General features: G+C 53.0%; 6 protein-coding genes across 6 annotated transcripts; 2 read left to right on the top strand and 4 right to left on the bottom strand.

Annotated features, from left to right (window-relative positions):
• Positions 1-56: 56 nt before the first annotated feature.
• On the bottom strand, positions 57-814 carry B0T26DRAFT_749274 (uncharacterized protein; the record flags this gene model as incomplete). The annotated part of the gene is made up of 3 exons (XM_060445076.1): positions 57-280; positions 382-587; positions 759-814. 3 exons carry the CDS (start codon positions 812-814, stop codon positions 57-59), a joined length of 486 nt encoding a protein of 161 aa, XP_060297715.1.
• Positions 815-2,707: 1,893 nt separating this feature from the next.
• Positions 2,708-3,567, bottom strand: B0T26DRAFT_192710 (uncharacterized protein). The gene is made up of 2 exons (XM_060433694.1): positions 3,121-3,567; positions 2,708-3,067 (listed from the first exon to the last, which is right to left on the bottom strand). The coding sequence occupies exons 1-2, from the start codon at positions 3,435-3,437 to the stop codon at positions 2,743-2,745; spliced, it is 642 nt and encodes a 213-aa protein (XP_060297716.1). The 5' UTR covers positions 3,438-3,567; the 3' UTR covers positions 2,708-2,742.
• Positions 3,568-4,534, top strand: B0T26DRAFT_192697 (ankyrin repeat-containing domain protein). Its single transcript, XM_060433693.1, has one exon. The coding sequence runs from the start codon at positions 3,698-3,700 to the stop codon at positions 4,457-4,459; it is 762 nt and encodes a 253-aa protein (XP_060297717.1). The 5' UTR covers positions 3,568-3,697; the 3' UTR covers positions 4,460-4,534.
• Positions 4,535-7,350: 2,816 nt separating this feature from the next.
• On the bottom strand, positions 7,351-8,303 carry B0T26DRAFT_644331 (uncharacterized protein; the record flags this gene model as incomplete). Its single annotated transcript, XM_060437624.1, has 3 exons — positions 7,351-7,605; positions 7,772-7,997; positions 8,080-8,303. The coding sequence occupies 3 exons, from the start codon at positions 8,301-8,303 to the stop codon at positions 7,351-7,353; spliced, it is 705 nt and encodes a 234-aa protein (XP_060297718.1).
• A 215-nt stretch (positions 8,304-8,518) lies between these two features.
• Positions 8,519-14,044, bottom strand: B0T26DRAFT_769497 (uncharacterized protein; the record flags this gene model as incomplete). The annotated part of the gene is made up of 5 exons (XM_060446524.1): positions 8,519-9,242; positions 9,311-10,084; positions 10,132-11,627; positions 11,683-13,748; positions 13,814-14,044. The coding sequence occupies 5 exons, from the start codon at positions 14,042-14,044 to the stop codon at positions 8,986-8,988; spliced, it is 4,824 nt and encodes a 1,607-aa protein (XP_060297719.1). The 3' UTR covers positions 8,519-8,985.
• A 1,688-nt stretch (positions 14,045-15,732) lies between these two features.
• On the top strand, positions 15,733-19,036 carry B0T26DRAFT_192939 (uncharacterized protein). The gene is made up of 2 exons (XM_060433695.1): positions 15,733-15,825; positions 15,915-19,036. Exon 2 carries the CDS (start codon positions 15,975-15,977, stop codon positions 18,918-18,920), a length of 2,946 nt encoding a protein of 981 aa, XP_060297720.1. The 5' UTR covers positions 15,733-15,825; positions 15,915-15,974; the 3' UTR covers positions 18,921-19,036.
• Positions 19,037-20,017: the final 981 nt, after the last annotated feature.

Here is a 20,017-nt window from a genome sequence, read left to right on the forward strand (position 1 = left end):
ACACCGCATGACCGCATGTTTGAGCGGGTGTACTCTGGTTCTAAGCAGATCTCTTCTTAGCATTCTCGGACGATGCCGTCGATTGGCCTCTCCCCTGCAGCCAGACTGCCTCCGACGGTGTTGTCCAGCATGCCTGGAAAGCTCATTTTGGTCATGGCTCGGCGCGGGACCCAAATTTTCATCCCCTCGGCATTCATAACCCAGCTGATTAAATGAACCGAGTAGTTAACGATGCCAAACATGTCCACGCCGCAGCCATCAAGATTCAAGACGTGCTCGCCTGTAGAGGAGTAGACGGGAAACTCCTCGTTCGCCCAATGCCGAAGGGAGGGGACCTTCTGTGACTCGTGCCCCTATCGCAGAGTTTCGTTTACAAGCCACTGCGCGTCTTAAAGTCCGATGCGCCGGCGGCGCGCAGCGTCAAGAAGCGCTTTTCCGCGTCGATCTCCCAGTATTCCGGCCACGCAACTTCCGAGAAGTGATTATGCACATATCCGAACGGCTTGTCGTATCCATCAATGAGAAAGTAGTGGTAATCCTTCATATGCGTTCTGTAGGCCTCAGGGTCCTTGGTGAAATATGGCCAGCTATGCATACCAATAGTATTAGCATTTCTAGATGATTTCTTTGGCGACAAGTGGACATTAGGAACGATTAATAGGTAGGTTTCATCGTCATAATATTTCCACGGTCACATCGGATGTCGAGGGTGCCGCTAGACGGCTCTGAGGAAGCAGTCAGGAAAGTGCAAGGCTCACCTGTCGACTCGCTGAACGAGCTGAAGGTTTGTGAACGGTGGTTGGAGATCCAACATTTTGCGCGCGCGGGACTAATGGTGACCAGTGAAGCGTGGTGCACGCCGGCTCTCAATAGCCACCAGGAAGGTACCTAACAGCCGTAGGTACGTAATGCCTTGATCTTACGGATGTGAAGCACGTGTTGGCGAACTCAGGATTAGGAGGAAAAAGAAGCTTTAGTCTTGCAGGAAGGAAGATTGAACTCCCCTCACTCTCGAGCGGGAATTTATGACCCAAAAGACGGCGTGGAGGGGCCCCTCGTTCTACGCGGGAAGATGATGATTCGGGTGGCTTGAGAGGAATGTGTGCACCACCGCTAATCGGAGAGAGGCACGAGGAGGGGTAAGTGCTATAACACTCCCCACGTCGGAAGGCATACTACGGTTGTTGCCAACCAACCATATCTACGCTTCGTCCCTCTGTTTTGGCCTTCACGATGTACGGCTACCTACCAAGTGTAGCTTCACTTCCTCTATCGGTGAAATGTGCGAGACAAATTGGATGGGTCCTTTATTAGAAGTGGTTGCACTCTTCAGTGGCGCAGCGTATTGCACTTTGAAACCCATTCGTCCCCCCGGCCTCGTCTTACCTGAGTCCAAAGAGTCAAAGTTGACCCAAGGTAGGCATGAAGGCTGCTTAAATTTGCGAAATGGAATTGGATAGATGTCTACGTTATGACCGACCCCTTCCCACCCCTCTCGATTTGCCACCCATTCAGCAGTAATTAGTTTTGAATCGCCCATTCCTGGCTGCAGCGATTTTTTTGGTCTCGGAACCGGACGATATACTCCATTTGCACTAACAGTTTGCATCATGGATCCGCTGTCTAATGAGGTAAAGAGGAAATTGCAGAGTCGAGAGAAAGAGACGAGTTCCCACATCCAACTAGTTCCATCAAGGTATTCACTGACCGCCCTCGACGAAATCCATAGATAATTGTAGATCCAAGATTTCGAAGCCACCACTTCCAAGACCCACCTCATCATTGAGGTGCTGGCAAAAGAGGAAGCAAGCGCGCCATATATTTCCACCTTGACGAAACTGTGCCAGTGGGCGACAGCACCAGTCGACAGGCTCCAGATCCTGCTTCAAGAACATATCATCAGTAATTACGACTCGTTAGACTTTGACGAGCCTTCGAGTGTCGCCTTCTCCAAACGGTCATGGCTGAAACGCCAGCGTGAAGTCAGTAAGCTCCAAGAAGAGATTAAGGAGCTCCGAAACGAACCAAGTCGGGAATTGGTCACGGCCTCATCGTGAGTCTCAATGAGCTTGCATTATGTCAAATTGCGTGAACCCTGACACCCGTGCTGAGCACCCCACGAATAGTTGGTCTCTCATGGCTATTTTCCGCAGCGAACTGCGCGAAATCCGGGTTCTAGCCACTGACGTCCATGCCCACGTGCAACGCACCGACGCAATCTTACTGTTGGAATTTGTCAAGCAGAAGGGCCTCGAAGGTTCTAGATAGAGACTTCGCCACCCACTTCGCCACCACAATAGTAGTATAAGAACGGGCTTTCTGGCACTGCCAGAAAGCTAGAGAGAAGAACAGACATCTACAATCCATCACTTGAACCACTAGTTTTCGGCGTGTAGCCACGCCCTGTTGAGTCGAGTACTGGTACCCTGGTGAATCTAACACTTACAAAACTCACCGCACCTGACTCCCTCAACAAGCAGCATGGAAGTTGATCCGGCACCAACCATGAAATCAGCAATGTCCACAGCCGTAATCCAAGTCGGACATTCACAAAACCCAACACGCCTCCCAAAGCCAACCCCGCTCCTGGAAACAGCACATTCCAGGTCGGCACCTCGACATTCGTTTCGCGGCCATGCAAAGCGCGGATATGCACCTGCCAATGCCATATAGTTCAGCTGAACGGAGCCACCGTAGGCGAGATTGCGAGCCGGAGGTGGCGTAGAGAGGCTGTATTCTATATTACCTTGAGGGTGCCGAAAGTTTCCCGCACAGCGATCGGCCAGTTTTCGTCCGTGTCGAAATGGACTCGAGGGACTGGTCGATCGGATGAACTTCGGACAGGTTAAGCCGTGAAATGCCGCTTTGCTGTGTCGTGGTTGTGCCAGGAAGGAGCAATTTCCCAATTAGTAGATATAACGCGTAAGCTGTATGAAGGAAAGCGCGCAGGCCAAGAGCGCCGCAGGCACTAGGGTTCCTAGGGGGGTTGCCCCCTAGGGATCCAACAATTAAACCATGAACATCGAAACATCGAATTATCATGAGAATTTGTTCTGGTATTGAGGGGCTAGAATACCTGTAGATTCGTTGTCCCGAAGTTCAGCTGGGCAGGGTCCTTACTTCAGAAGTTTTATGATATCGCTTGGGCTGCCGACGTGGAAGACCCTCGCCGCGAGGCTCCCTTCATCCTGACTGGTCAGGTAGCTTATTTTATCACATGCGCAACCCCTGGCCTGGGTTTCCAATGCCTTTGGCTCCCTGTTTCTTGGGTACTCGGGAGTGACTCTGCCGTTTGCAGGGAAGGTTACCTGCACAGAAAAATTGTGCCAGAGGACCGAGAAATCCTCTTCAAGGCCACTTATTACTTCCCCAAGTGGGCTCCGTTCGCAGGGTGTATGATTTCGGTTGTCAATACATGGAACAGCTTCGATGGCCATCAACTTTACGTTAAATTTCTGCGTGTCATACCCGCTTCTGCCGACCTCTTCACCTTTGTTCAGACAGGCAACAATGAAAGAGTTCAACGGCTTTTCTCGGAGAAAAAGGCTTCTGTGTTTGATGTGAAAGTCAGTGAGGACCGCTCGGCATTGCACGTAAGGCCTACCATTTCCATTTCCCTACCTACATACGCAGTGCGCGGTGGGGTATCTTCCTACTAAAACGGCCTCAGTTCGCTCTTACGGCAAATCAGCCAGCAATGGCCAGGTTTCTCCTCAACCAAAGAGCAGACACGAAGTTGGAAGATAAATACTCCCTGTACGTCAGACAAAATGAAGTATCCTTCTATCCCTGGTTCATCCTTCTCTCACTTCTTATCCACGTTGACCAGCCATCGACTCCAACAGTTCGGCGGTTGTCGTCCCTACACCTCATTATCCTGGGAATTTCCAGGACAAACCTCGATGATTACCTTCAAAGTAGCTCGGCAGATATAGACGCACAGTGCTCGTTTGGACGAGCCCCGCTATGCTGGGCTGGCCAGAAACCGAACGGCTACCAGGACGTGCAGTTGCTTATAAGCCATGGGGCAACGGTGCGCATTCCTGACATCAGAGGTCAGACTCCTCTGCATTTGGCCGCAGAGACTGGTCATTACAGAAGTCTACAAATAATCCTGGAAGCAGTATCAAGCCTGGAAGGGCCCCACAACCTCAGACAAGAAGTGCGTGACAAGATTGCGGCAATGAAATTCGAGGAAGAAGAATGGGAACCCGGGTCCGCGCTCGAGTCTCAGTCCGATGAATGTTCTGGCTACATTTCTGATTTTAGCCTTTCTTTTGACAGTTCCTCGAGGACGTCGACTATAAGAGACGAACGGGATCATTTTGCACCGCGAACCAATAACGTTGCACATGCTGGGCTTTTACTGAGGCACGGCGCCAAACTGAACCATCTTGACTCGGCAAATAGACCTCCCCAATTCATTGCACTCTACTGGGATCACCACGAAATCGTCTAGCTCTTTCTGGCAAGCGGGGCCCGTGTCAATCTCGTCGACGATAATAAAATGGCTGTGCTGCATTATGCTGCGAGGTACAGTTCCGCATCGGCCTTACGCCACTTGGTCCAAGCGGAGGGTCTCGGGGGAATCAGCCCAAACTCTCGTGACTCGCAGGGATATACACCGCTGGAGGCATTCATCAGAGTGCGCTCCTCAATGATGAACGAGACCGAGGATGAAAGATCTGTGGCAAGAGGGATACTTGAGACTCTGCTTGGTGAAACATGAGGGAGACTAGCAAGGGTTAAGTATTATGGACTCACATCCCTGCCGTGTTGGCGGTGTTCACAAAGTATCTATCAATTTTTGTGGCACTGAGGGCCGAGGGCTGCTTCTGAGGAATAATTGCCCTCCTGCCACCAATAGCTACACCCGTTGTAAGGGATTGGGATTGGGGAGCCTTTCGTATAGAATTGTAACTTGTAATATCGCCAGGTGTTTAGACGGCGGACGATATATGTTTTGGCAAACACTTAGTACCTTTTCAATGCCTACCTAGGTAGGTAGATGTTCGAAGGGGATATTAAAGCTCTGAGGGCTAAGGCGCGTCGCTTTGACGAGGGTGTCAACGGCTTTAACGCTTCCTATATCCATAGGATGTTCAATGGAATTATAAAACAAAAAGAACATACAACACCAGGGATTCGCTGGTCGTCACCGACCCAACTACTAGTCTGGCCCTTGGTTGTTTATCTAGGGGAGAGCGGACGGGATCCCGAGTTTTCAGCCAGGTATGGTCGTATGTGGAAGACACAGGCCTGGGGATGCGTTATACGGATGATGGTTGTTGGCTGTGACTCTTGAGTTGGAACTCGTCGGGCATATTTCTCTTGGGATTCGGGATGCTTATCGGTGACCAGGTCTACCGCAACAGTTGGCCTCTAACATAACGTCGAATTATAGTTCGGCCTCGGGAACGCCCTCGTCGAAGAAGTGGCATTCGGGACAGAACACCCAGAACAGCGATGCCTGTAGGCGCTGCGACTAGAAACCCGAAAGTACACACCTAAAACAAAACTCGGTCCTATAAGCCAGGGCGCTAGTCGTCGCCCAAGCCGTGGCCAGGTGATAATCCCACAGATACATGACGTGGAAGGGGATGTGGTCTATGAGGAATGCGCGAACTCACACAAAATGCCGGAGAATTAGTCTGTTAAACTGCTTTCTAAGCTAACGATGCAGAGACTAGTTGTAATCAGCAGTGGGATTAGGTTTTTCGCTTGCATCGTAGCAGCAGCAGCAGCTGAAAGTCGGCAGCCATGGACGGAAAGGAGCAGCGGTAATGGCGGCAAGGAATAAGGGCGTTAGGAGGGGTGGCCGCTCGGGGGAGTTCTCGCCTTTGTCCTGTAGTTTACCAAAGGTAAAGAGCGATGCCGGCCTCTAATCAGAGGGAGGGGGAGCAGCCCACCTCTATTATATAAGCAGGCTACGAAAATAATTTTCTCGTTTGTCGCAGAGCCTCGAGCTAAGAATCAATCAGAATCTTCCACCCACTCCCATTCTCCACCTTGTCATAACTCCTAGGCCAATACCGCACAGCAACGTCCGAGCCATTGCGCCGCACCACAATCTCCATCTGGTTGTCCAGGGAGTCTCCGGCCCCCTACAGCGCCCAAGACCGAACAACCTGGTCGCCTTCCCTCAACCCAGCCTGCTCGGCCCTCGACCCCGTGTTCAGCTCCTGGACCCTGGACCCAAGATACCTGGAATCAACATCCAGCTTCTCGGCATCCCTGCGCACCATCTTCAAACCAAACCTGGCAAACGCGTCACCAGACGGCACGATCAAGCTCCCGTTTGTCATGCCGGCGAAGCTCTCACGCACCGCCGTGTCGCTGCCCAAGATGCCCGGTCCAGTATCTCTCGACCACCTCCTGCCAGGTCAGCTCAGCCGTTCCCCCGGTATAGTACGCCTGGGCCGAGCGGATACGGAATGAAGCCGGTGCCCATGACGACCAGGCCGCCCTGGTCGTCGCGAAGATCGACGCGCGGGCCCGACGTGGTGTTATTGGCGCTTGTCGCTCGCGGCCGCGCGACGCAGCGGATGATGATGTCGCCGACTGGGTCACGGCTGGTGGGGCTGACTACCCAGGTGCGCACAGCGTCCGTGTCGGTTGAATCGCCATGTGCCAGCTGAAGCGGGCCGAGGGCGTCGGTTGCCGCCAGCGCTTCGTCGCCATAACGAGTGGTTGGCGTTAGGCCGTGGTTGAGATCGAGGGCGACGAGAGGCCGGTTAGCGCGAGATCTGGGGTCCTTGATGCGAAGCGTGACATTGAGGCCGGTCACGTTTCCGTGCGCATCTTCAAATATGGGGAGTAAGGAGACGTCGAGGCCTGGTAGATTGGAAGAGGCGATGGGTTTGAGGAGAAGAAGGATCGCACAACGGATAGCAAATGATGGATTCTTTTTTCCGTGTTTCGTATTAAGATGACGAGTACCTTACATGATTTGTGTCTTGGCCAGCCCTCTCTCACGTTGGCGATTTTCCTGGGAATTTGTAGTTGGTTCGTTTCCCCTCACATGAAGATCTCTCGGGAGACGATCTTTGGCCCGCAGCCCTGAACCGAACCCAGATAGGCTAAATTCTACCATAGTTATTTCAAGCATCGGGAAAGAGCCTGGCAGTATGAGACGAATCTGGGCACACCAAGTTTCTATTTTTGTTTGTAATTGGTCCTCAGCTGGGGTAAGCTGTGGTTGATCTGTCCTGAGCTTCCCCTGACTTGTCCCTACGCTAGGGTGATCCACATTCTTTCTCATTCTTTCACTTTTAGTTCTCTGGTTTAGACTGGTCTTTTTCTTTTCTTTTTTCTGTTTTCTTTTTTTTAAAAAAAAAAAGAAAACTGAAATCACAAGAACTTCCTGCCCTCGGCGACGATTTCCGCATTGTCAATGGTGGTGTGGCCCTCCTTGTTCCCGTGCAGGGCCGTCTCGACAGTGAGCTTGGCCAGCTCGACGATGCCGACAGACGGGAGCGCGAGCTTGTAGGCCAAGTCGACAACGCTGAATGCGGTTCCGGTCACCATGCCGGGCCGCATCATGTAAGCCTCGAGCACGTCCCGGTTTGCGTCAGCGAGCGCCAGGAGCTCGTTTTCAACCTGGCCCTGTTGTGAGAATTAGAGGTCAGCTGGGCCGTTAATTGTTCATCCTGATTAGTGTACCGTAGTGACAAGGCAATGACAAGAGCGATTAGAAACAACGAAGGGGCATGGACAGTCCTTATTGTGTCAAACAAAAGAGATTGAAACGAAAAAAAACGTAATTACGCACCCGGATTCGGCGGTATTCACCCAGATACCACAGCCGCTTGGTCTGGTCTCTCTCGGCGGCGATGCCGTTCATGTAGACGAAACGGAACACTTGGCGGCCGCCAGGTTGAGCAACAGCAGTAGTAGCTGCAGCAGACTCGGCCAAAAACGCCCTCGCCGCCGTCATGGTGTAGCCAATAGAGACAGTCCTGGCGACTTCGCTGTTGGGTATCCACGGCTTCCCGAGGCTCCTGTCTTGTTTACCATGGTCAGTGGCCCCTTGAGGGAGGGACGAGACGGTGAACTGATCGGTGAAAAATGAACAAGAACACGCACCATACGCAGGCCTGAGCGCCGGCGATGGCCTGCAACACCGCGGGCCCGTAGTTGAGAAAGTCGTCGACGATGACGACGGCCACCTTAGGGCTGGCGGGTGTTTGCTGGAGCTGGCGGCGAGACAGCACGACGACGGACGTGACCTCGGGGTGCTGGGCCAGCTGGTTGAGCAGCTCGGCGCCAATGTAGCCCGTCGCGCCTGTGAGAACGACCTTCATGCTGGCTCCGAGTCGTGCACGAGCGATGCGCTTCTATTCCTATAAGGGGAGTTTGATTGAGAATTTACCAAAGAGAAAGACTAGAAGAGTGCGCGCGCTGCGTAGAGAATCCGAGCACATTCTCAATGGCATGACCGAGATTCCGACGGGCTTTTTATAGTCTCTACTGGGCTGTATTGCTTGCAGCATCTTCCCCGGACTCGGGGTCAAGCATTCAGCCGACGTCTTTTACGGGAGGGCTGTATACACTGCTATATGCTTGTCTTGTCCTACCGCACCGGGCCTGCGCTGCTAGCCCCGAGCGGGCCATCATCGCCCCGTATACCGAAGTCCAAAACGGCAAGGTGCTTGTCTCGTTTGGGACATGAGACCCTAGCGGCGTGGTTAGAGATCAGCAGGCCTGGGCGAAAACATGAGAAGAAATAAAGATATATGCTCCCCTCCACGAGGCAGGATTTTGCACACGCCCAAGTAATAATTATGGAATTACGTGGCGTTTCCCTTGCCCCGACGACGGCGGAATACGCGACTTTCTCCATAATTCCAACACACGCCATCAACATGAACGAAAAAACTAAAGCAAGACCCTTCATCTCAACGCCAAGTTGGATGCCAATTTCCGCTAATTGTATCAATTCAATCACTGTGTAACTCTACACTTTCCACCCTATTTTTGACTCGGTTAGTTTCGCCTGAATTTGCCCGGCCCGAGGTAGTCAATCGGGTTACGGCAAAGAGGGCACGTGTTCCGCTCGCTGGTCGAAAACCACTTGTACAAGCAGACGCGATGGAAGCAGTGCTTGCACGTCTCGCACTCCTTGTCGGGAAGCTTCTTGTCCGACGACACGATCGAGTAGCAAATGGCACACTCGGTATGCCCCTTCATCGCCGCCCTCACGTTCTGTCGGAAGACGGTCAGGCCCTCGGTGAAGCTCATACCTCCCTCCTGCACAGAATAATAGAGTTAGTGTCAGACAACCAAACAGTTACAAGTAGCTCAAGTGCACTTGCCGAAAACATTATTTGCCCCTCGGTAGCCTTTATCCAGGCTTTCCACTTCCTGTCATCCACAGCGATCGCCACTCTGCTGACGCTTCCGACCTCCACCACTCCGAGGGGGTATTCCGACGGGATGCGGATGAAAATGGAGGCGATCTCGTCATCAATCTCGTAACCTGCCGTGATCTGCCGCGAAGTTTTGCTGACCTGCACGACAAGCTCCTTCTCGTCGTCTCCAGGCTCTGGCTGGTTTTCTGCCCATTCAACCACATCATCCAGCGCCTCGGACATGATAATTGGCGACAAGTACTTGGGTATCCACGAGTCGATGGCAATTTTGGTCTGTTTAGACGAGCAAACGAGATAATACCAGGTTTTAAACAGGCCCGGGAGATGTTTGAGGGTCAGGTAAAAAAGATGTATCAGCAGCCAATGCAGATTGCGCTCCTCGGGCTCCGCTTCGGCCAGCTTGAGGCTGTACGAGCGGATGTGATCCACAGTGAAACCTTCCTTTTCCAAGTTGATTGCGTCTGCAGCCGAGTGGCCAAGGACGTCAAACATGAAGGTCATGAAAGGGCTGAAATGCGACTGCTCTTTGAGCAATTCGGCATAGTCGCCGCGGACTTTGTACGAAGCCTTGCTACAAGCATCAAAAATGAGATGCCAAGAGAGCAAGTATGTGCGAACAGGGCCCGGGAACTGTGCCACGAGTTCATACGGATAAGCCTCGAGGGTCGGGGGTTCCAAGAGCAGTGACAGCAGCTCATCAGGAAGACGTGCGACTATGCATGTTAGCATACCAACTTTTACCGGCTCAGAGCGCCCTTACCTTTGTCCTCCAAGAGCACATCAACAGAAATCTCCTCCTGCGCTGCAGGTAGTGCTCGGTGAAGCAAGCCAAACGCTGCTTGTTGGATAGCTCGTGACCCCGAAGCCACCTGTTCATAAAGAGCCGAGAGATCGTCGACGTTTTTGAGTGGAATATTCTCCACGGCCCGACACAGAATGGCATCCACAATTTGGCAAGGCTGGGTGTTGGTATTGCGGGGCGTCTTTAGCAACCCTATCAGGGCCTTCGATTTGGCCCATGAGCGTTGCTCAAGGACTTCTGCCAGATCTTCGTTCGCCTCTCCCGCGGCACAGGAGAGCTCAAGCGTGGACATCAACTTGAGGGAGGAATGGAGATACGGCAGTCGGATGTCGATTCGATCTTTGGCGGCCTTATTCCAAAGCCATATGCAGTAGTCGACAGTTTGTTCCCAGTACGGCCCATACACGTCTTTGACATGGGGGTGGATCTGCTGGATCGCTTTACACGTTTCGGCAGCTAGTTGGTTGCTCACCTCGGCCGGTGTGCTTGTCCAAGAAGTCATTTGCTTAAGAACAAAGACGAGTTTGCGGTTCTCGACCGGAATCTGGCCACCCTGGTAGACAGAAAGGCAGGAGTTCATGAGAACGGCCGAAAACAGGGTCTTCGGGGACGAGGGGGAAGAGGACATCACTTCGCTGACAAGCCGATTGCAAAGAGAACTGACTGTAGTCGAAGAGGTAAGAGCTTCCCCGAATCCGGTGAGAAATGCTGCTGCCACGAAAATCGTACTCGGAGTTGCCTTCATGACGCCCAGCTCGCCGAACCAAGCCTCCAAATGCAGTGGAGGGCCATGTGCCTCAGTCAACAACTGAAAAAGATAACCGAGGACCTTGGCGCTATAAAATGCAGCAGGGCTTGGATTGCCGGCACTTCTGAGCAAGAGTCCGATGAGACGTCCGACTAGAGTATTGTCGGTGGAGCGGAATTGTCTCCAATCACTCGCGTCTGCGACAACATCATTCATGATCTTGTCGACGAGTGCAACAAACTCCTCAACCTCGGCTGACCCTTCTTCGCCTTGGTCCAGCCTCCAGAGCAGTTCGGGCTGCATTACTGTCAACTGGTCGGCTGCAAGTGCTTTTGTAAGACAGAGCAGGTACAGCAGCTCCACCTGGAAGTTATCGGGTAGAGATGCTAGTTTCACCCCATGAGAGAGCAATTTAGATGTGAAGACGGCCATCCTTGCAGGAATTGACCGGCCTTGTCCGTCTCGCTTTGGTGGACTTTCCGTGTCGTCAAGCTGGCCTCCATCCGCCAGGGGAGGACTGGAGAGTTTCTTCACTAGAAAGTATGCCCCGCCCAAAGTGCTAGTAAGTGAGAGGGAGGGGTTCGGTGTATCACGGAGAAACTGGCGCATCTCGGCCATCCACACGTTCACGTTGGGAAAGAGGTCCTCCTCTGGCAGGTTCCCGGCTTCGAGAACCCCAACAGCTTGTTGAACCAACACATCTAGCCTAGGCACGGGTTAGCTGCCGAGACTCACAAGTCCTGATACGTGATTGTACGTACCCCAAGGATGATGGCCCAACGTCATCCAAGTTCTTTTCGTTGATGGCGATCAGTGGGTGGCGCTCAGCAGGCCTGTGATTGTCTAAAAGCGCCCGCACAACTCGTACCTTATTGACAACACTTGGATTTGAAATCTCTGTCAAAGCTAATAGACGCGTAATAAGATCAATGTGAAGTTGTTGATCCTTCGAGAATACAGCGCCTTCTTTGCGGATGATCATCTCCAGAGCTTCAAGTGCTGGACCAGACATCGTTGGCACGTTAAGTCGCTCAACAAGGCTTGAAGCTATCGACTCCAGTGTACCGCTACCGACAGCACCGTGCTCAAGGCTGGCTTCCGAGACTTTCCAGGCGTCAGACGACGGGTTCTGCACACAACGGAGCCAGTTGGAGATGAGAAACGCTTGCAGTGGTTCAGCATGTATAGCAAGCCCTGCGCCGGAAGGGGTTGATATGAGAGTTGAAATTGCTGGCAAGGAGGGAGGATCGCTGGGGTTTATTGAAGACGCGATGAGCGCATTCCATATCACCTGGAATTGGTCTTCGTGTGTTTCGGCAATCCCCTCGAGGCATGGGGCAAGTAGGCGGAAAGATTCTGAGTTGACAAGGGTTTTGAGCTTTGTGGCGTTATCGAGAGGGAAGAGACTAGAGAAGAGGCTTTCGTCCGCAAAAGTGGCGGGGCAGTGTTTGAACGCGGACTGTATAATTGAAGCCAGAGCAGTATGCCGATAATCTCTCCTCGATAGCAGATCCGAAGCATCCTTCAGGATTTGGCTTGATGACGCAGTAATTGTGCTCAGCAAGGGCTTATCTTCGTCAAGACGGTTTTCCTTCACGATACTAGCTACCAGCTTGAACCAGCGATCGCCTTCCTCGGCCAGCCCGAACTTTGACTTTTCGGAGCTCTTTAGATCTTCAGCGTCGGAATTGGCAATGCGTGAAGAGAAGGAGGCAGACAACCTCTGCCATTCTTCCTTGGCGGACTCCCGGACAGCCGTGTTGGAGTGACGAGCCAAGATCCTCCAGACTAATGGAAAGACAGGAGGGTCCGAAGGTGCGGTCCATGAGGACAGCTCCGGGGTCGGATGCAAAAACTGGCGCGTTAGTGGGAAGACGGCTTCGTTGAGGAAGTCTGAACTTGGAACAGAGTCATCGATAGCCCGCTGGAGCATATTGAGATAGACCCTCCAACCATAGGGGGCATTTGCCCGTGGCTCCAGCCGGTCCGAGATTCCGGTTCTCAGTGACTTCATAAAGTTCACCATCGCAGGAGATATCGGCTTCTTCCCCAAGGCTGCCAACAACCTGTCCAACTCTTGCCAGTACGCCGCAGAGCCACCCTGCGAGCCTTTTTCGACAAGCCGCTGCAACCGTGACAAGGGTTCCTGCTTCGTACCCCAGATCTGGGGAAAGGTTTTCGTCAAACTGGCCATGACAGCAACAAAATCCGTTGCAGACCCAGACTGTGCAGTTTTTAGACCGTCCACAAATATAGCACGCCCTATCTGAGGAAGACGGGACTTTATAGACTCTGGACTGGTCTCAACGCATGTTTGCAAGAGCTGGAAGAGTGTCCGGCGTACGAACGGCTCCTCGGCAGTGGCTAGACTCCAAATAGAGTCGACTTCGAAATAGCGACCCAGGAGCCCCTGAAGCTTGGTTGGCTCCGCCTTTCTCACGAGGGCGAGAACAAGAGACAAGCTACAACCAACGACTCGGAAGTACTTTCCATTGGCATCCTCTGGAGTGCTAGATCTCAAGTCGCTGAGGGTGGAGGGAGACTCTCTAATAGCCTCTATAGCAAAGTCTAGGATTTGAGACTGCAATTTTCGCCAAAACTGGTTCAACTTCTCTTCTGTCTTAAGAAGCGAGGCCAGGCCCTCGGTGGCTATACGGGCAACACCCTTGTCTTTATCAAAAGTGCCAGCAAGCCATGGGCCGATAATGGAAGACACACGTTTCTCCATCCGGGTCTTAGCAGACTTCAGGAGCTCGATGAGGAGGGTATGGGAGAGTTCGCGGACGCGGCGGGCGTTGTCTATCGATAGCCGGGCGTAAAGCGTAGTCTAGGTAGGGTCAGCAGTCGAGCCGGGAATGGAGAGGATCCAGGCGTATCAATTTAAATGCCTACCCAAGCTTCTAGCACCGGCTCTTCAACTCCTCCATTTTCATAGGGGTGACTCTGCGCGTAGGCCAGAATCTCCTCTAGCGCTTTCAACTTAGTGGTGCTGTCCTTTTTGAGCAGATTCTTGAAGGGGACAATGACATCCTGGGGAATGTCGGAGAGGTTTGGTGGAGGGGTAATGTACGAAAGAGTTGTCGAGGATGTCGCGAACCCGCCGAAGCCGCCCCCAGTAGCCATCTCAATCACTTATGCGAATTGCGCGCTTGACCCGTTGGTCCCCGCCTCTCTCGTTCCTAGGTTCTTGGGGTTTTGTCGCAATACGAGACGTGGTGTTGAGGGGGAATCTATCGAGGGGAAACGCTGGAGAAGACACGCGAAAGCAGAGTGGAGCGTTGGAACTAGCTGGAGTTCCGTATCTATTGTGGAGGGCTAGGTAAGCTAATTGGCCATACTAGAGAAGCATTGGAAGCTTAGCAACTGACCTCGAAAATGTGTCGAGGTAATCCTCGTTGAGCTCGTTGAAGTCGCGACAAGCTGCAAAAATCTTAGAAATCGTAGCCCCTCAGAGGTTTCCTATGGTGGGGCACTGCAGCTCCCCTGGAGGGCTGCGGAGCCACGTGATGCGGGATGGCTCTTCGAAAGAACTGAAGACTCAGCGCCTTACATAAGCTGCTTTTACATTCCTCATCATCTGTACTTTAAAAAGGCTTTCACGAATGACTGTGGAAATTAACGTTAAAGCAAAAACAGCTGGAAAAGATTAACTAGATTGCTATGATATCTAGTCTTCCCCCAAGCAAGTATTGTAGACGGACTAGAGTCCTCACGTCCTCTGGCCGCCGCGAAGAACTTTGAATGGCAGTGTGCACTGGCCCGCTGATTGAATGAGTGCTTCGACATATCATCCACGCTACAGCACATTTACAATGCTGGAAAAGAAAGAAGAGGGACGAAATTTACGGATGCCCTGACAACCAAAACATAAGTACCTAGCCTTCCGGCCCAAGAATCGTTCTTTAGGGTTCAGTCTGGAGAGGTCCACTCCGGAGCAGTATGACGTAGTTGTGCATGCACAACTCCCGAAAATGCAAAGACGTGCGGGAGCGGATGCGTTCCGTTTGTAGCAAATGGAGACGGGATTGGACCAATCGACCGCTTCGCTGTCAATTCGACTTTGGGAATGTACAAGAACTTAGTTCCTCCATATCATGATATTGGCCAAAGGGCCTGGTGCAAAGTCGAAGTTACCTACTTATCTGCGAAGCTCTCCACCTCGGTTAAGACCTAAGCACAGATCACCACCACCCCATATGTCAACTTGTTGGTGTTAGTGGGTTCGAATGCCGCGTTCCCGAGCCATTCCACTGCGCTCCCATCATTAGAGATAACCCCCGATCATTCATGTTTTGTTTTCCGGCACGCTCGGATCCAAACGGTGGTAGCGAAAAACAGCGAGATTTACCATCGGCATCCACTGTGGCCATCGCTCACAAGGTTCAGCCCAGCCTTTTGATCTCTCTACCCCGCGTTTGGGGGGTTGGAGGACGCAGTGTCGAGGGGAGGGGTCCACCCCTCCCCAAGGCCCCGACTTTTCAGCTGTCGAATCACAACGCCCAGCCGCCTCTGCAGGGCCGAAGGCCGCGCAGGCTGCAGTTGGCCTGGAGAGAGGCCCCTCCAACAGCACCTTCCGTATCACCCATCGATGGGCAGATCACCGTTTGACTCCTGCCCACTCTTCCAAGTCTTTTCCTCCCAAGTATAATAGAAGTTAGCGCCAAAACGTCTCGTTCGCACTTTTACCATGCCGTGTGAGCGTCGCTCTGCTGGTTGCTTTCTTCCAATTTCTCCAAATTCCAATGCCCGAATTCTGCGTTTAAGTTGATGACGTCGCACTTGGCGATGATCCTTTGTCAAGTAGGTTCAGCTTCCGAAGACTCCCGACAGAGTTTCACCAGCGGCTGGCGGCCGCCTCCCTAGACAGACCTAGCATCCACCCGCATTCATTGTGCCGTACTTAAGTTACATTATCCCTCTTCGAGACTGGTTCTTGGCCGCTGGCCTTTGGCTCCCGATCTACGTCCGTCCGTCTAAGCTGACAGCAATGAAGCACAACAGCAGGTAGCGATACCAGTAGCATGGAACTGGTGCCCCCGATCCGTCCTTCAAGATGTCGTTGATCACCGCGTCCAAAATTGCCCACCGCGCCCGATGCGCCAACTCTGCCTCCCCCCATGCACTGGGCCTCGCAGGGGCCGTTCAGCTTCATCGCCTCTTAGAGCAGCAGCAAATCCGCCGATTCCGGTTCGGTCGTCGCTGGCCTTCCTATATCGACCCCGACTTGCCCCGCGACATATCCTGTCGCCAACGCCGGCTATGGAGCAAGCTCGACGACATGTACGATACAAGACTGTCATGCGACCGAAAAAATGGCACCAAAGACGACCAACAAGACGAACGGCGTGCAATCAGTCGCCTGTTCTCCGACCTCTGGCAGCCGAAAGATGAAGATGGCGCTGCTGGGGGGAGTCGTGTACATGCCGATTCCCAGCCAAGGACCTCGGGCAATCCCGCCGACATCCGGCCAGGGCAGAACACTGAAGATGTTGAACAGGAACCCTTGAACCACATACTACTTTTTGGTAGGGAAGCTAGACGCCGCCGAAAACGTAACAAGTCTTCCCGCACAGTCTGGTGGTCAATGCATATGTACAACCAACGGCCGAAGGAGGATATGCATTCCAACCCAGAAGTTCCTTCCAGTGCTGTACCTAGTGTTGTTTACCAGCCCGACGCTGATTACATCATTGATCCAATCACGAACCGCAAAGTTCCCAAAGCTGCCACTGGCACCACCTATCCCATCTTTGACAGCATAGCCGAGTCTCCCACAGTTCGAGCGCCCGAATCCGACACGTCTCTATTTTCGCCTTCATCTGCCTCAAAGTTTGAGGATGCTCAGGATCCAAGTTGCCGTGACAGTAATCCCCTGTCAGCCGACTCCCACAGTTCCGATCGACTTGCAGCCGAGCTGAAGAGTTACAGTCAAGTTAAACTGGACTCAAGGCCGTGGGAATCGGAAAGCGGCTCAGCCGATTCCCAGCCCGGTAATACTGCCGCCTCTGAGCCTGTCCTAGAAAGTGAAGAGTGCGTGGCAAACCACGGTGATCCCCCTATACCCGGTCTTCCCAAAACCGGAAACAGGGATGACCAGTGGGTGCTCTGGAGTAACCCCGTTTCTCAATCGTCTGAGATCCGAGCTGTCGACTCTTGGATGCTGGGACCAGGAAATCGCCAATACCCCGGCCTTCACAAACCCGAACCTGCGCCGGAAAATGATGCTCTCGCGGCCGATAAAGCTGCCCCGCAGGATCACGACGACTTGGCCGACTACACTGCTGTTCGGTCGCATGAACCGGATGGAAACTACAACACTACTTCGGATCCAATGGTGAGCCAAGAGGAGTTGAGCAAGTATCAGCCATTCCGCAGCCACGAGCCCGATGGAAAGTATGCAGCCAACAACTTGGAAGAACTTGCTCCAGACGCCGCAGAGTTGGCCAGCTACAGCAAGCCCTTCCTGAGTCATGAACCAGATGGCATTTATGCTGCGCATCACGCTGAAACGGGGAATGATATGGCCGATCTAGATCAGTACCAGGCTTTTCGCAGCCACGAGCCGGATGGAAAATACGCTGCCAGAAACAACTTGCCGGATGTTGAGCCAGCAGATCTCAGTGATTACGGGAAGTACGCTGTCGAAAAAGCGACTTCTGGGCCGGAGAATTCCGAGCTAGGTCAATATCAAGCCGTCCGGAGCTACGAGCCAAATGGGAAGTACGCCGCGGACGCCGAGCCTACCGCCGAAACCTCCGGCGAGGCTTCGGACCTCGGCTACCATGAGGCATATGGCTACGAGGATTCGGAGACGAGTTCATCGCCAGCACGAAGCCAAGGGAGCGAGAGTTGGCCGCCAAGTAGCGAAGACCTTTTGTCCTCCGAGCCTAAGACAGATGATAAGACGCATTACCAGCAGATGTTGGAGACGCTGATGGCGCGGTCTGCGGCCGAGCCGGTTCACACTGACACGGATCGGCATTTCACCCCCTCAACAACTAAACCTTCGGAAAATACCGCAGCACACCGTGAGACAGTGCCCAAGGTTTTGACAGGCAATTATGTTCGTGACTTCCCAGAAGACTTTGCCCGGTCATGGAGTTCAGATATTTCCAACATTGCCCTCAAACAGCAGGAGATGCAAGGTACAACCTCAGATACAGTTGATGGTGGCTCTCCGAGCAAAAGAGAATCTGTCTTGCAGCCCGCATTAGACCGGTTGGGGGTGACGGGGCAACAGATTTCCGGAAGTGATTCCAGCCTGACTGGTCCCTCTCCAACCGAGCCAGAGCTAGCCTCGCTGGCACAGTCTCCCTGCATACCCGTTCAGGAAGCCACGACAACGGTCTACAAGATTCTCGTCTATGACCCAACCATGCAGTGCATTGATGTTGGCGAAACCACCTCTATCGTCCCCGACATCGCTGCTCCGCTGACGCCGGCTGAGGTTCTCCTTCGCATCTCCAACCCTGCAAAGTTCTTTCCTCACTTTGCGCCCCTCCAAGCTCAAGGTTTTGAGATTGTGTCTGGTGGCGGGGACATTCTCATTTTTCGCAAGGTCCGAGACGCGGTCGTCATGCCCGAACCGGAAACTTTGGACTCACCGATACCTACGAACCCTCCTCCGCCCGCTATCAATCCAATTGACATGACCGGCGGCACCCGTGACTACAACATCGCCGCTGGCCGCTTCGCCAGCCCTACTGGCTTTGTTAACTACGACCTTCCGCCCTTAGGCTCGGTGCCCCCGGCTGGGGCCCCACAAAGCCCTCGCTTCGAGTCGGGCATTGATGTACGACGGGAAGAGCCTGTTTTTAGCGGGCAGACAACCACCGAATACTCTGGCAACACCAAAGAAAAGACGAGAAGTCTCCCCAAGCGGCTTCTTCTCGGCGCTGCTTGGGTCGGGGGCATCTCTTACTCACTCGGCGTGGTTGCGGACTACTTCAAGACGGGCGGCTCAGATGGGAAAGGTCCAAAGGGCTTCGCTTCCAAGTAGAGTGGCCTGGTAACGGTGTCTGTCACATTTCTTCCTGTTTTCTTTTCTTTTGTTTCTTGCATTGGGAATTTTTCGGTGTCTTTCCTTGTGCTGTCTTTGGGCGGCAGGCAGGTACACGCGGTGGATGGCCGATGATGGATGGATGGCGTACACGAAGACATCTTACGACCTGACACGCCCACGCTCACGCCGCACACGCACGCCCACTCCCAACTCAAAGGGTTAAACGCATATGCATGGACGGCAATTTGATCTGGTATATCCGGTTTTTAGGGGGGCTCTCTGCGTTCCAGGCTATAGGACTATCGAGCAACCGGCTGCGAGACAACTACATCTGGGACCAATCCTTAGGGGGATTAACCCCCTTTTCTGGCTTCCTAATTATCTTCGTTGCCTGGGTGGCTCGGGGTGCACACCAGTTTTGGTGTTATGGCTGGGTGGAATGACTATCTCCCCTCCTTTCAGGGAATCTGTATCTTGCGTTCGTTTTTATTACTGCCACAAGTCAAATTTCCCCCCTTCTCCGCTCCGCATTGCATTGGTTGTGCTGTCCCGGCATGCCGAATTCGAAATGGATTCTGTGTCTGCGCCCCCCATGTGCCTCGGGAGCCACGGTCACAGTCTTTGTGGTCATTGCACTGTCCATGTCCATCGCGCGGGGTTCATGACCTGTCGCCCGCCAAACAAATAACATGACCTCGTGAACTCCCCCATCCGGGACAGGGTGTACCCTGCGTACGCGTTTTGACATATTTCATGCCTGATCAGTGCCGATATATTGGATCGCGACCTTGGCGCCCGCAAACGAAGGCACGGCAATCTCGATGATCTTTAATCTTGGTTTTGCATTTGTGTTTCCTCATTATAAAATCGTTACACGTTAAGTAGGTTTACATGCGAGGCGTTTCGGTGGCTTTCTTCCAACCTCTGCCTGTTCGGGTTTTTTCCTTCTGCTACCAGTAAGACAAGTCCACGCCGCCTTACTAAAATCAATGGTTTGTTTGCAGGTATTCGCAGGTAGGTAGGCAAGTGTTCTCACACACACAGTCTCTTCTCTCCCGTTCTGTCCCGTCACTCTCTGAGCGGCGGGTTTGATA

The sequence above is a fragment of the Lasiosphaeria miniovina genome (assembly GCF_030549165.1).
Source record: "Lasiosphaeria miniovina strain SMH2392-1A chromosome Unknown B0T26scaffold_3, whole genome shotgun sequence".
In the NCBI taxonomy this organism is placed as follows: Eukaryota; Fungi; Ascomycota; class Sordariomycetes; order Sordariales; family Lasiosphaeriaceae; genus Lasiosphaeria; species Lasiosphaeria miniovina.